Source organism: Delphinus delphis, chromosome 3 (assembly GCF_949987515.2).
Source record: "Delphinus delphis chromosome 3, mDelDel1.2, whole genome shotgun sequence".
Lineage (NCBI taxonomy): Eukaryota > Metazoa > Chordata > Mammalia > Artiodactyla > Delphinidae > Delphinus > Delphinus delphis.
In genome coordinates, this window is record NC_082685.1 from 8817878 (window position 1) to 8831949 (window position 14072).

The 14072-nt window shown below is 47.5% G+C and overlaps 1 protein-coding gene across 4 annotated transcripts in view; it reads left to right on the forward strand.

The window, feature by feature from the left end:
- Positions 1-1287: 1287 nt before the first annotated feature.
- The window catches only part of ILF3 (interleukin enhancer binding factor 3), a 28305-nt gene continuing 15520 nt past the window's right edge, over positions 1288-14072 (forward strand). For all 4 annotated transcript variants that reach the window (XM_060007744.2, XM_060007745.2, XM_060007746.2 and 1 more), the window contains exons 1-2: positions 1288-1327; positions 13522-13619. In XM_060007744.2, the coding sequence (XP_059863727.1) occupies positions 13617-13619 (3 nt within the window). In that variant the 5' untranslated portion in view covers positions 1288-1327; positions 13522-13616. The remainder of the gene's footprint in view (positions 1328-13521; positions 13620-14072) is intronic.

Consider the following 14072-nt stretch of genomic DNA (forward strand, 5'->3'; position numbering starts at 1 on the left):
AAGGAAAATCCGTTATTAGGCCGTAAGTTTTGATCTTCTCGCCTTCTTTAGGAAGGAAAGCTTTTGAACTACTCCTTGCTCCAAATCTCGGCAGTCTGAATCACAGACTCGCACACGACAACCTGCCTAACAACGACGCCTTGTCGAGCGCCAACTTGATCCTGACACTGGAGATGAGTGGCGTTTAGTTTATGCATAGGTTGTACATCGGGGATCTTACGAAGCGCTCGGGAGGATTCAACGACACCAGGCTTGTAAAGAAAAGGCGCTCGGTCCCCGGTAGCTTTACTTATGAGCCCTGAGAAGTGGTTGGCCGAGCATCTCTGTCGCAGCCCCAGCTCTCCCACCAAAGACCGTTAAGTCTCCAGTTGGGTTTTTTTCTGGTTCGGGCGTCCGTTTCTCCATCTGTGAGTGGGCGGCTGGAAGATCCCGGCCAACTCGGTTCTGCCCTTCAGAAGCTCGGCAATCCGGCTGGGCGCTACACCGGATAAAGTTTTAACACCAAAGACCCGGGGCGCTCGCTTGGCACCAGTCCCGGGGCAGCAACGAGGAGCTCGGCCCGTCCTTTCCTCGCACACGCACCTCGAGTCTGCTCGGCCTCTCGCAGGAGATGCGGACAGTGGGGAGTAAGTTCCGCGGTAATCCCTCGATTGGAGGCCGAACCTCCTCTACCGAGAACAAGCCACTATGAGTACCCTCACGCGCAAGCTTCCTTCCCGTTTCCGCCAACGTACTTCAACGAGTGTAAGATGGCGTCCGCGCAGGCGCGTAAACTAGCAACCGCAGAGAGACTCAGACGTTCGCCCTGCCTCACGTGGTAATGGCCTCTCAAAAAACCGCCATTGAAAAAAAGAGCCGCGATGTCGTCACATGATGCAGGCCTACCAATACGACAACGGGAAGGCGCCACGGTCCTTGTCACGTGGCCAAGGAGACCGCTGAATTTGCCACTGTCACATGATCAAGTAGAGGCGTGGAAAGGGGAGGGAAACGTTCCGACGCCACGTAACGCCTACGGTTCTGTCACGTGACTAGGGCCCACCTCCTTATCTCTCTTTGTCCCTCCTTCCCTCTCCGGCTGGGCCTGCGTCGAGCGGCAACGCGGCGGCGAAGGGGCGGGGCTCCGACCGGTCACGTGGCCCCGCACCTCCCCGGCGCGCGCCCGCCCGCTCGCCCCCGGCCCCGGCTCCGGCTCCTCCTCCTCCTCTTCTCGCCATTGCAGTTGGACTCAGCAGCCCGGTGCGCACCGCGTGGCTTTTGGGGCGAGACCCCGGCGGGATCTGGCAGGAGGGCGGCGGCTGCGGTCGGAGAACGGGACGCGGACAAGGTAAGAGTCAATGTGGCGGCGGCCGGGCCCGCTCCCGCCTCTCCCCCTCCCCCCGCCCCTCCTCCCACTCAGCGCGGGATCGGCTGAAGAGTCGAGGTGACAAGGCCTGAGGCGCCCCGCGCTCCCCGCTTCCGCCCAGTCCTCTCGCTCTGGCGCCTGGCTCATTCCTTCCTTGCCAGCCTTGCTCCCGCGCTCGGCCGTTACTCTCCCCCATTGTGCCGAGGAAACAAAATGGCGGCGGCGAGGGCCCGGTGCGCGCGCATCCGCCCCCCCTCGCGGCCCCTCGGCCGGCGGCGGCGCCTCTCGCGGGGGGTGCGCGCGCACCGGGCCCCCGGCCGCCGCCTCCCCCGGGCCGGGCTTTGTCTGTTGTGGCGCACGCGCGCACGTGCCGGCAGCACACACCCCCCTCCGGCCAGGAGCATCCTGACCCGCGCTGCGGGGGCGACCCCCCTTCCCATCTGTCCTCCTCTTTGTCCCAGTCCCGCCCCGAGTTCCAGGAGGGTCCCAGGTTCCCAAGGCGGGAAACGTCGCCTCCTTTGTCCTTACGTGGGGCAGAGAGGCAGACCCCCTCCCTGGAACACCGTCATTATTTGGATTGCAAAGGAGGCTTCATGGGGTTCCCAAATCTCTGGCTACCTAGGCCTCCCCCAGATCAGGAGCCAGATTTGGCGGAGGGTTTAAGCTTTTCTTCTTTTTAATTCAGGTGTTTCATTGATGTTGAATTTTCTCCAGATTGCTTCGGACTTGGCATTCATTCTACCCCAAAACTGTGATCTGGTGCGATATTTGAGTGTCCTGTGATCTGCAAGATTGGGACCCAAGCATGAGAGCTTGAAACCCTTTCCCTTTTCTACCTTATTTTCTCAAGTAGTTGAGTGACAGATTCTTGGGGTTGCTCTTAAGGTTCTGTCCAGGGTAATACTCCGCCTGGGGGAATTATTTGGGGTGTACAGTGATCAGCATATTCTCCCCCAGTTCACTGTCTAAACCTAGGGAGAGTAAGCCATCTCTTCTCAATATTTCCAAAACTGTTTGAAAGTTGCTTGGGATTCTGCCTTGGGGACCTGATCCATCAGCAAGGAAGCATTGGCTAGCCTTTTCCAGACCCAGGTATTTCAGTGATTCTGAATCTTTTTATGATTGCTTAGGACTGTGATGGCTTTAAAATGAGTGGTCTGGTTGGCATATTTGGAGTCCACGGGAAAACACAAGGTGTCACCCGAAGTTAGGACTGAAATTTACAACTTTAGGCTCTTTTCCTCCACGGATTGCTCACAGTGCTGCCACTATGCTTTGTGTGTGGTCTCATGGGATGTAGCTACAGCAGCCGCTCAGACTGTGAATGAAATGTGGGAACCAGAGGCTCATTCACAGCTGGAATGGGGGGGGAAAGGCCCCAGGGCACTGGTAGGTGCTACTATCCCTGTCACTAGTCCTGGGTCTTTACCCCTGAGCTGTCTCTTGGCCTTGTGGACAGCTCCTGGTCCCTGGGATTTGTGAATAGAATCTGTGCAGACTCTAGCGTTGTCTGAATTGATTGGAGGCAGGCAGTTACTGCCAGGCTTGGCTTTGCTAGCACTGGGCACTAATTTATCAGGGTCTCCCTACCCTGCTGAAGCTTGGGCCAGCCTGGGAATCTCCCTGTTTGTGGAGTGGAGTGGTGCCTAATCATTTGCAGTTTTTCTTTGTTTTTTCCTGATTGAACTTGTCCAGTGCCTGTAGGTAAAAATTCCTTTAACTACTTCCACTGTACTCGAGGAGATGCCCACATTCCTGGGAGTGAGGAATCTAAGGCTGTCTCTTATTTTTCTTAAATTATTTTCTTGTCAAAATAAACAAAAAAATATTGGCAGGAGTGGCTGCTAATATACACATATATTATGTATTTTTAATTTTACTTTTTGTCTGCGTTGGGTCTTCATTGCAGTGCGCGGGCTTTTTCTAGTTGTGGTGATCGGGGGCTACTCTTCGTTGTGCGCGGGCTTCTCATTGCGGTGGCTCTTCTTGTGGAGCACACGCTCTAGGTGCATGGGCTTCAGTAGTTGTGGCATGCGGGCTCAGTAGTTGTGGCTCACAGGCTCTAGAGTGCAGGCTCAGTAGTTGTGGCACACGGGCTTAGTTGCTCCGTGGCATGTGGGATCTTCCCGGACCAAGGCTCGAACCTATGTCCCCTGCATTGGCAGGCGGATTCTTAACCACTGTGCCACCAGGGAAGTCCTGGCTATTAATATCTTTTCTTTTCTCAGTTTAAGGAGAACACGTTGGTTTTTTAAATTTATTTATTTTTGGCTGTGTTGGGTCTTCGTTGTTGCGCGTAGGCTTTCTCTAGTTGCGTCGAGTGGGGGCTGCTCTTCATTGCGGTGCGCAGGCTTCTCATTGCTGTAGCTTGTCATCGCGGAGCACGGGCTCTAGGCACGCCAGCTTCAGTAGTTGTGGCACACGGGCTCAGTAGCTGTGGCTTGCGGGCCATAGTGCGCAGGCTCAGCAGTAGTGGCGCACGGGCTTAGTTGCTCCGCAGAATATGGGATCTTCCCAGACCAGGGCTCGAACCCATGTCCCCTGAATTTGCAGGTGGATTCTTAACTACTGCACTGTCAGGGAAGTCCACTGGCTGTTAATATTTTGATGTCACAAATATGGTGCTCATGCTCCCCTGGTTAAATTTGCCACATAGGGACAGGTGGAGTCGCTGATGAGGAAAGAGCCTTTAACAAGTCTATAAATCTCTTCTCTTTGGTTAAACATAGGCAGAACTTGTAGGCTTCAGCAGCGTGTGGGAGTTGGAAGTGTGCTCACTTTTTAAAAATTATTTATTTATTTTTGGCTGCATTGGGTCCTCGTTGCTGCATGTGGGCTTTCTTTTATTTGCGGCGAGCAGGGACTAGTCTTAGTTGCGGTGTGCGGGCTTCTCATTGCGGTGGCTTCTCTTGTTGCGGAGCATGGGCTCTAGGCGTGCGAGTTTCAGTATTTGTGGCGCATGGGCTCAATAGTTGTGGTGCATGGGCTCTAGAGCGCAGGCTCAGTAGTTGTGGCGCACAGGCTTAGTTGCTCCGCGGCATGTGGGATCTTTCCCGACCAGGGCTCGAACCGGTGTCCCCTGCATGGGCAGGCGGATTCTTAACCACTGCACCACGAGGGAAGCCCTGTGTGCTCAGTTTTGAAAAAGGCTTCAGAAGTTTTCTTTGAGCTGAGGCAGCTCCCTCTTACTTACCTTTCTCATCTTTCTCTCCAGTTCTTCCTGATTTCACCTTTTACATCTCAGAGGAATGATTCCTTCCCCCTGGAAACTTGCCCTCCTGCTGTGTTTTGTCATTAAGTTGCTTAACTTTGTGCAGTCTTGAAAGATGTGTAAAGTGTCACCATCTAGTATTAGCAGGTATGGCCCACAAAATGGTGATACTTGATTTGCACGTTGCTTTGATCGAATATTCTTAGGAGTTAGGATTTTTAGGCTCTGTGTATTATTATTATTAATTTATGGCTGTGTTGGGTCTTCGTTGCTGCGTGCAGGCTTTCTCTAGTTGCAGCAGGCGGGGGCTACTCTTGCGGTGCACGGGCTTCTCATTTCAGTGGCTTGTTGGCGGAGCATGGGCTCTAGGCGTGTGGGCTTCAGTAGTTGTGGCTCGTGGGGTCTAGAGCGCAGGCTCAGTAGTTGTGGCGCACAGGCTTAGTTGCTCTGCAGCATGTGGGATCTTCCCGGACCAGGGTTCGAACCTGTGTCCCCTGCATTGGCAGGTGGATTCTTAACCACTGCACCACCAGGGAAGTCCCTCTGTATATTATTATATATTATATTTTATTTTAGCCAAGTCCTGGGCAAGAAAGATTTGATTTCTTTTTCCAGTGGCAGGGTTCGGAATTAGAGGCAAATAGTGGTTTGATGGGAGCCTGCACACTGTTGGTTAGTGAAATGGGGTTGTGGCCCTGAAGAGATGAGGCGGACTTTAGTCTTCTGCTGCAGCATTTGACAATTTTGTCTGAAGCCACTAGTTTCCCTCCTACTTTGTTATTTAGGGTAAGTCGGTGCTGCCTCTGTGGTGCTAACAGTGTTACAGAAATAATACTGAAAGCAGGGTAGGCATATGTTTGTTGGGGAGGCTTGTCAGTGTGCTGACTTGCTAAAAGAAATTGTTTCTTGCCATTGTTATGTTCTGTTAAATCTCTGTGGGATTTTTCCTAGACATCACTTTTTAGGTGATACTGTTATAAATAGCAATTGGAAATTCAGTCAGACTTTTTTTTATTAATATTTATTTATTTGGTTAGATTGGTTCTTAGTTGCAGCATTTGGGATCTAGTTCCCCGACCAGGGATCAAACCCGGGCCCCCTGCATTGGGAGTGCCAAGTCTTAGCCACTGGACCACCAGGGAAGTCCTTCATTCAGATTTGTAACATCAGCTGTTTTCAGATGTTTTGTGAAATGATGTCCAGTTGAAATTTAATTTTTTTCTCTTCTCATTGGATGTCCACATAATGAAGAAATTGAAAACGTGGCTCTAGTTTTAACAATAAAATGAGTTTACTGTCCAAGGGATATTTTCTTGTCCATATAAGATCACAAAGGATCATTTACAAAGTTGAATGTGTGTCCTTTTATTAGAGTCTGTAAATTTATTCCAGATTATTTTTTTAATCTTAGGTGATTAGTGAGAAGAGGTGCTATTGGCAATTTGAGGTTCATGGTAATTTTCCTGGAAACAGCCATTTATATGATTTCCATTAGGATTGTGGTTCAAGCTCAAGGGTAAGGTCTTACTGGGATAATCTTCTAGGCCACTTGCTTTTGTGCTGCTTGCCTTTGAACTGATTTCTTTCTTTTATCTGAGTGTGTGTGGTGTGTGTGTGTGTAAAGGATGAATGTGATAAGTTAGGCTTGCTTTTCAGTGGTACATTTAGAGCTTTTGCAGGTTAATAATTCTTACTGTTTATTCATAATTCAAAAAAAACCAGTCTAAATTTCCCTAATATGGAAATGACCAGCCTGGCCCCATGGTTCATAGTGTCTCTTAATATTTATTTATAACAGCCAAGAACTAGAACCCACCCAGATGTCCTTTAATGGGTGAATGGTTAAACTATAGTACATCTTTATCATGGAATACTAGTTAGCAATAATAAAGAACAAACTGTCAATACACACACAACTTGGATGAATCTTGAGGCAGTTAGGCTGCAACAGACAAGCCAATCCTGAAAAGTTGTATGCTTTACAATTCCATTAATATAACATTCTTGGAATGCTAAAATTACAGAAACCTTAAAAGGATTAGTGGTTGCTAGGGGTTAGGCATTGGGGAGGGGGGACAGTTGGAAGGTGAGTGTGACTGTAAAGGGCAACAGGAGGGATCCTTGTGACAGCAGCAGTCTGTATCTGATTGCGGTTGTGATATTGTTCTAGAGTTTGCAAGATGTTGCCATTGGGGGAAACTGGGTAGTGTACATGGGGGATCTCGCTGTTATTTCTTACAGCTGCATGAGAAGCTACAATATCTCAAAATTTAAAAGTTTCATTTGAAAAAGAAACTTACCCACTAAAATAATTCACAGTTTGCATGTTGTTAATATTTAACAGCCTTTGAGAGCCAGCCATTTTTTTGTTTTGTTTCTTAACTAGAAACTAGTTTTTTAAAAAACTGGGTATTTCCCTGGTGGCTCAGTGGTTAAGAATCTGCCTGTCAATGCAGGGGACTCTGGTTCAATCCCAGGCCCGGTAAGATCCCACATGCTGTGGAGCAATTAAGCTCGTGCACCACAGTTACTGACCCCACGGGCCACAAGCTAGTGAAGCCCATGGGCCTAGAGCCTGTGCTCCACAACAAAGAGAATCCACCGCAGTGAGAAGCCCATGCACCGAAACGAAGAACCCCTGCTCTCTGCAGCTAGAGAAAGCCCACGTGCAGCAACGAAGACCCAACACGGCCAAAAATAAATAAAATAAAATAAATTAAAAAAAAAAAAAAATCTGAGGCTTTCCCATGGGAACACAGGGGAAGGTTGCCTCTGCCTGCCCCTCCCTCTTAAGGATTTCTAAGCTGGCTTCCCTTCCCCCCTTGCTGCCTGAAGGGCATGTTGCTAAAAGAGTTTAATAATTCCCACTTGGAGTCACATTAAACCTTTTTGCTGTAATATTGTTTTTTCACAGGCAGATGTTAAAATATTTCTGTTGGTTCATCCAAGAGTAGCTGAAATTACTCCTTCAATACGTTGCATTTGTAGTTTTACAGCTGATAGAGCATTTTTCCACCTTGTCACCTTTAATCCTTACTGTTTGCGGCTCTGAGGTGTAGGTAGTGTTTTAATCTCATTTCTGAAATGAGCTCTGAAAAGATAAAGTGATTTGTTGGAGGTTCCACAGTGGCCAGGTTGGAAAGCCCAGGTGGGCACAAACCTGGGGCTTCTGTTTCTGAGACCTGTGGCTGTTCCACCGTGTCATTGGGCCTGGAGGCCTGGGTCTTACAGACCAGTTATAGTTCCAGAAGCAATTTAGGCAACAACCTGCATTTGCCAGTTAAAATATCTTTTTAATTAATTAACATACTCCATCTCCACCTTTTCATAAGAAAAAAGGATGTTTTAATACTGAACATATAGGAAGAAAATAAGTTTAGAATAAAGGACGGTCCTTTCTTCTTTATTTTTGGCTTTGTTGGGTCTTGTTGGCTGCACGCGGGCTTTCTCTAGTTGTGGCGAGCGGGGGCTGTTCTTCATTGCGGTGCGCGGGCTTCTTGTTGCAGTGGCTTCTCTTGTTGTGGAGCATAGGCTCTAGGCGTGGGCTTCAGTAGTTGTGGCACGTGGACTCAGTAGTTGTGGTGCACGGGCTAAGGTGCTCCACGGCATGTGGGATCTTTCTGGACCAGGGCTAGAACCCGTGTCCCATGCGCTGGCAGGCGGATTCTTAACCACTGCGCCACCAGGGAAGTCCCAAGGACAGTCCTTTAAATTGAAAATATTTGTGAACATCTTTATTCCTAACTTTATACCTCCCTATGGACCAGTAAAAGCACTGTGGGGGACAGAACTGGGAACCATTGCACTAGACTTAAGATATGTCTTGAATTGAAAATTTTCTCACAGTGGCATCCATAATCAGATTTTAGATTAGCCTCTTCTGGCTGGGTTGCTTTGTTAAAATTATTTTCCATATATCCTCGATGATGTGAATCTGTAAAAGCTTAAGGAGTCACTTACAAGTTGTATGTGTGTATTATTCCATTTCTCATTCCAGGATAGGATTATATCTCCAGAGGTCAGGGAACCAGGATTGGGTGCTGTACCTTTTAAAGCCTAATTAGGTCTCTTTAAGAGGAGCATCCAGTTTGGGATCATTCCCAGGAGTGACTGGGACTCTAAGGTTTTGTGAAGTACCCTGGATGGGGGAATTTACTCTGGAAGATAGGTGGGGCCATACCTGTTGGGGTGTTGTCACTACACCTCTTCATTCATTCTACAGACATGTGTTGATCCACACATGCTGACTTGGGCACGTTTCTTTCCCAACAGCAAGTGGTCATGAACGGCATATTCCAGTTAGTGAGAGGTCAGAGAGGTGGTCATCTCACTGCGTGCTGTCATTTAAACTTCTGTAACTCTGCGTGCTCTGGGTGGGCTGGTTTTGAGAACAAAAGAAAGAAACCTGATCCCTGCATGTTAGAACATCCCAAAACCACACAGGTTGTTTAAGATCCTGATTCTTCGCTCTTCACTCGTTCTTTTTTTGGACTTCTTTTCAGAGAGGCTGGGCTGGTAAATATCAGGCTTCAGTTGGGCCTGGTTTGAATCCTGAATGAGGTTGCAGGAGCAGCTCTGTGAGCCTTTCAAGGCTTGGGTTTAAAGTTAGATTGGCAGGGGGCAGTGGAGTGTTGCATATATAGGTGGGTATTGTGGGTTTCTTGCCAGCAGTGTTCCTCAAAATCTTGAAAAGGAGGTTAAATGAGGTGGATTCTCTGGTATTCAGGACTGGAGCAGCTGGCTTCCAAGAGGCTGATTTGGATGACAGATAAAGGCTCACGCAGAGGCAAGTGAGGCCAGTTTTGTTGCCCTGCAAAGAAGTATTGACTCCAGTTTTTTGTTTGTTTGTTTTGCGGTACGCGGGCCTCTCACTGTTGTGGCCTCATCCGTTGCGGAGCCTGACGTGCAGGCTCAGCGGCCATGGCTCACGGGCCCAGCCGCTCCGCGGCATGTGGGATCTTCCCGGACTGGGGCACGAACCCGTGTCCCCTGCATCGGCAGGCAGACTGTCAACTACTGCGCCACCAGGGAAGTCCTGACTCCAGTTTTTATTATTTATTTATTTTTGGCTTTGCCTCGCGGATTGTGAGATCTCAGTTCCCCAACCAGGGACTGAACTCGTACCCTCGGCACTGAGAGTACAGAATCCTAACCGCTGGACCGCCCGGGAATTCCTGACTTCAGTTTTTACGTGTTTGTTTTAGTTCACAGAATAAGTACTCTTACTCACTTTGTCCCCCTGAATCAAAAGCCATCGCCACTAAGGCCTGGCCTGAGGGAGGAGGGCCAGGGGATGAAAGGATCGCAGATGGGCCAAGGGTGGTGGTCAGAGTTAGCCACAGCCCAGTGAACCCCTTTAGGGGTCCCTTCTTGGGCCTGCCTCTCAAGTGAGGCAGCCTGCTGGAGCACAGGCCACAGCCATGCTCTGAGTTTTAGCAGTGAAGACAGCAGATGGAGACCTCGCTGCGGGACGTTTGCTGAAGACAGGAGCATTTGGGGGTGCACAAGTGGGCTTGATGGGCTGATGTTTTACACAGTGAATATCTTTTTTTTTTTTAATGTTTCATTTTATTTTATTTATTTATTTTTGGCTGCGTTGGGTCTTCGTGGCTGCGCGTGGGCTTTCTCTAGTTGTGGCGAGCGGGAGCTACTCTTCATTGCAGTGCGCGGGCTTCTCGTTGTGGTGGCTTCTCAGTGCGGAGCATGGGTTCTAGGTGCACGGGCTTCAGTAGTTGTGGCATGAGGGCTCAGTAGTTGTGGCTCAAGGGCTCTAGAGCGCAGGCTCAGTAGCTGTGGCACACGGGCTTAGTTGCTCTGCGGCATGTGGGATCTTCCTGGACCAGGGCTCGAACCCATGTTCCCTGCATTGGCAGGCGGATTCTTAACCACTGTGCCACCAGGGAAGTCCTATATGCCATTGACATCTGACTTTAGTTGTGTTTCACATATCTCTCCATCTCTATTCTTTTCATCTTTCAGTCCACTTCATTTTATTGAAATATAATTAACATAATCTATTTTTACGATGCTTTTCAAAGTAGCAGAAAGTTGTAGTCTTTCCTCTAAATATTAACTAGAGTCCAGTATTTATTTACATTTTTTTTCTTTTGAAGTAAACGTACAGATCTTGAATATCCAGTTCAATGGATTTTGACCACTGCATGTCCCCATCAGTATTACCAAGATGTAGACCATGACCGGGACCCCTTCCCAGGTGTTTCCTGCCACCATCCCCCAGAGGCAACCGCTGATGAGTTTTGGCTGTTTTGCTGAGTTTGAGAACTTCATCTGGGTAGCTTTTTTTTTCCTTTTTCTTTTTTGATAGTTGCCCCAAATGTAGCCACTGGAAGTCTTCATAGGTCAGCTCAGTTGTCCTTTGGACAAGCCTGCAGTAATCTGTGCATGTTTCCTTGCTTTCTGACACTGCAGCGTGACCCAGGCTCACCCACCATAGTTGTGCATCAGGTGCCGAATCAACCATTTCTTCCAGGAGCTCCTTTTAGAAGATTTTAGACAATATCGGTCCTACAAAACCCTGAATAAAAAGGTCTTAGTCACCTGGGATCTCAGTTTAAGCTCTGTTGTTTTCGAGTCTCTATATCTGATATCTGTGGTGGAGGAAGAATGTAAAATGAAGAGGTGGTAAGTGTACAGTGATGCATTGGCTCTGGGCACCATGTTGGATTTGGAGGGAAGGCGTTTCTCCTTTAGGGTACACTCGTTGGCCAGGTCCACGGGAATGGGGGACTTGCGTGCTGTGTTCATCACTGTCCCAGCATCTAGCTCAAGGCCTGGCACAGGGGAGGTGCATGCTGAATACTTTTGAATAAGTAAATACAGTTTTAAACATCATCCTTCATTATCAGATTGATGAAGTTTCAGTATAGATATGGCCAGGACTGGGGGCTGTTTAACATGGGCTCCTCACCAGTCAGCTGTGATTTCTGATGGCCTGCCTCTTGTCAGTTTAGAATTGGTTTTCTGAGCTTTGCTTTAAATTTTAGATTACCTGCCATGGTTGCACTTTTGTAAGAATTCTTGTTTACTACTCACTTTTAAAAAAACCCAAAAACTATTATGGAAATTTTCAAACATGTACAAATGATCCCAGTATACCCATCCTCATCTTCAGCAGGTATCAACATTTTCCAGTGTTGATTTATCCTTTTCCCTTCTCCACTCACCACCTCACTGGAGTATTTTAGAGCAAATACCAGGCATGTAGTTTAAGCCATTATTTATTTTAGCTGCATTGAGTCTTCGTTGCTGCGCGCGGGCTTTAGTTGCGGTGAGCGGGGGCTACTCTTCGTTGTGATGCGCGGGCTTCTCATCGCGGTGGCTTCTCTTGTTGCAGAGCACAGGCTCTAGGCGCGCAGGCTTCAGTAGTTGTGGCACACGGGCTTAGATGCTCCGCGGCATGTGGGATCTTCCCGGACCAGGGATCGAACCTGTGTCCCCTGCAATGGCAGATGGATTCTTAACTACTGCGCCACAAGGGAAGCCCCAAAGACGTTCTTTTCAAACACAGCCGTAATATCATTCGTTCCTAACTGAATGAACAATTATTCCCTTAATACAGGATGTGCTTTTGCATGTGCTCCGCCCCTACAACAGCCAGTGATGTACATCTTGTCTGTAGCAGAAGTTGGTGCTGTTTTTGCGGGTCTGTGGGATTTATGCTCCATGCTTTCCATAGGTCAATTCATTTAATTTTCACAGTCTCCTTGAAGAGGTAGAGGAGTAGATTCATGTTGCAGGTTAGAAGGAAACTCCAACGAAACTTCAAGGCCACACATGTAGTGGCACAGCTGGCAAAGTTTCAGGCCCACATCTTTGCAAAAGCTCCCACTTGGTGACTACCAAGGGCCCAGGCTCAGCCAGGAGCTGAGCCCAGGGACTGGTCCTCCACTCCTCCCTTCCCTCCCTCCCATGTCAAGAAGAATTTGACGCCACCTGTCCTTTTGCCTGGCTCTGCAGGGACATCGCCTGTCATTCCACCCTTAGATTTTCAGGTTCTACTTTGGAACCCTTCAAGTTTTCGATGAGATTGCTAAGTAGTCCTGAAGCATTGTGGGAAATTCTTGTTCTGGCTAGTCATGTCGGAGTTTATCCTTGAAGGGGGTGCGTTTCAGAGATGAACCTGCTGCCCTGGCTGGTAACTGGTGTGGATGCAAGGGGCTAGCTGTTATGTGGCTGGAGGGAATGGGTGGATTCATCTGTTGCCTATTACGCTGATGGGGTTTTTTTGGTTGTTTACTCATTTGGAAGATTTCAGTGTGGACCAGACTGTTTGCATAGAGTGGGAATTGAGTAGGTTGTAGTCAGCATGTTATTTAGAGTCCAAAATTGTAATTATAGCTACGTTTGTCTTGAAGACTTCTGTTGTGTATTTCAGTTGTCTCAACCACTCCAGAATTGAACCCACAGGTGTGTGTCCATGTGCTGCAGTGGCCACATCCACCTGACGTTTCAGAAGGTTCTTGCCTCTCCAGTTTACAGAAGCCTTTTGAGCCCCTCTGTTTCCTGCTTTCCTTCCATCTCTTCATTACCCTCAAGGACCAGAGCTCTTTCCCTCTTTCTTCTCCAAATACCAAGATTTTGCTGAACATTTTCACCTGTACCATTTTCTGGAGGCTTGTTAAAAGGTTTATTTTTTATTTGTAAAAATTGGCATACTTATATAAAGATACGATAAAAAGGGATTTTTAAAAAAGTAAAAATCACCTGAGTGTGGGCCCGAAGTGAGACGCACCATCTAGAAACCAGCTGTTTTCATTTTTATGGAATTTTATAATTAGTTGTTTGTACCGTGGCTTAGTGGTTACTTGGAAATAAAGATGTGTCCTGCTGTGTGGACGGGCCTCCTTCCTGAGGCAGCGCCGTTTGCATCCTGCTGAATATCTGACTGCTAAGATTCATCCATTGATGAAATATGTGAAACTAAAAAGATTTTCTGATCTTATAGATAGTTGAAGTATTGATAACACCAAGGAAATCTGTCACAATTTGAAAAGATAAGGAAAAATTTGATTTCCAGACACTACAGGAAAAGAAGTAAAAATGGTAAGAAAGTTTTTTTCTTAATCATAGATATGGTTTCTTCATTCATGTACAAAAATGTCTGTAGTGTTGCCCCAAAGCATTGGATTCTTTTTTCTAAATTGAAGTAGTTGACTTACAATATCATATTAGTTTCAGGTGTACAACAGTAATTTGATAACTTATTGTAGATTATATTCCATATAAAGTTTTTATAAAATATTGGCTACCTTCCCAATCCTGTTCATTGTGTCCTTGTAACTTGCCTATTTTATACTTAATAGTTTGTTCCTCTTAATCCCCTTCAGTGTCTCGCGTCCCCAAAGCATTTGATTCTGTAATCATTTTTCATTGGACTTTTTTCAAATACATAGTGTAACAATTCTAGTAATATAGAAACGTGTAAAGTAAATGCCCCCTTCCTCCCACCACCTAGAGAAAGCACAGCTGTTATGTTTGGTTGTCCTGCTCAGGCTT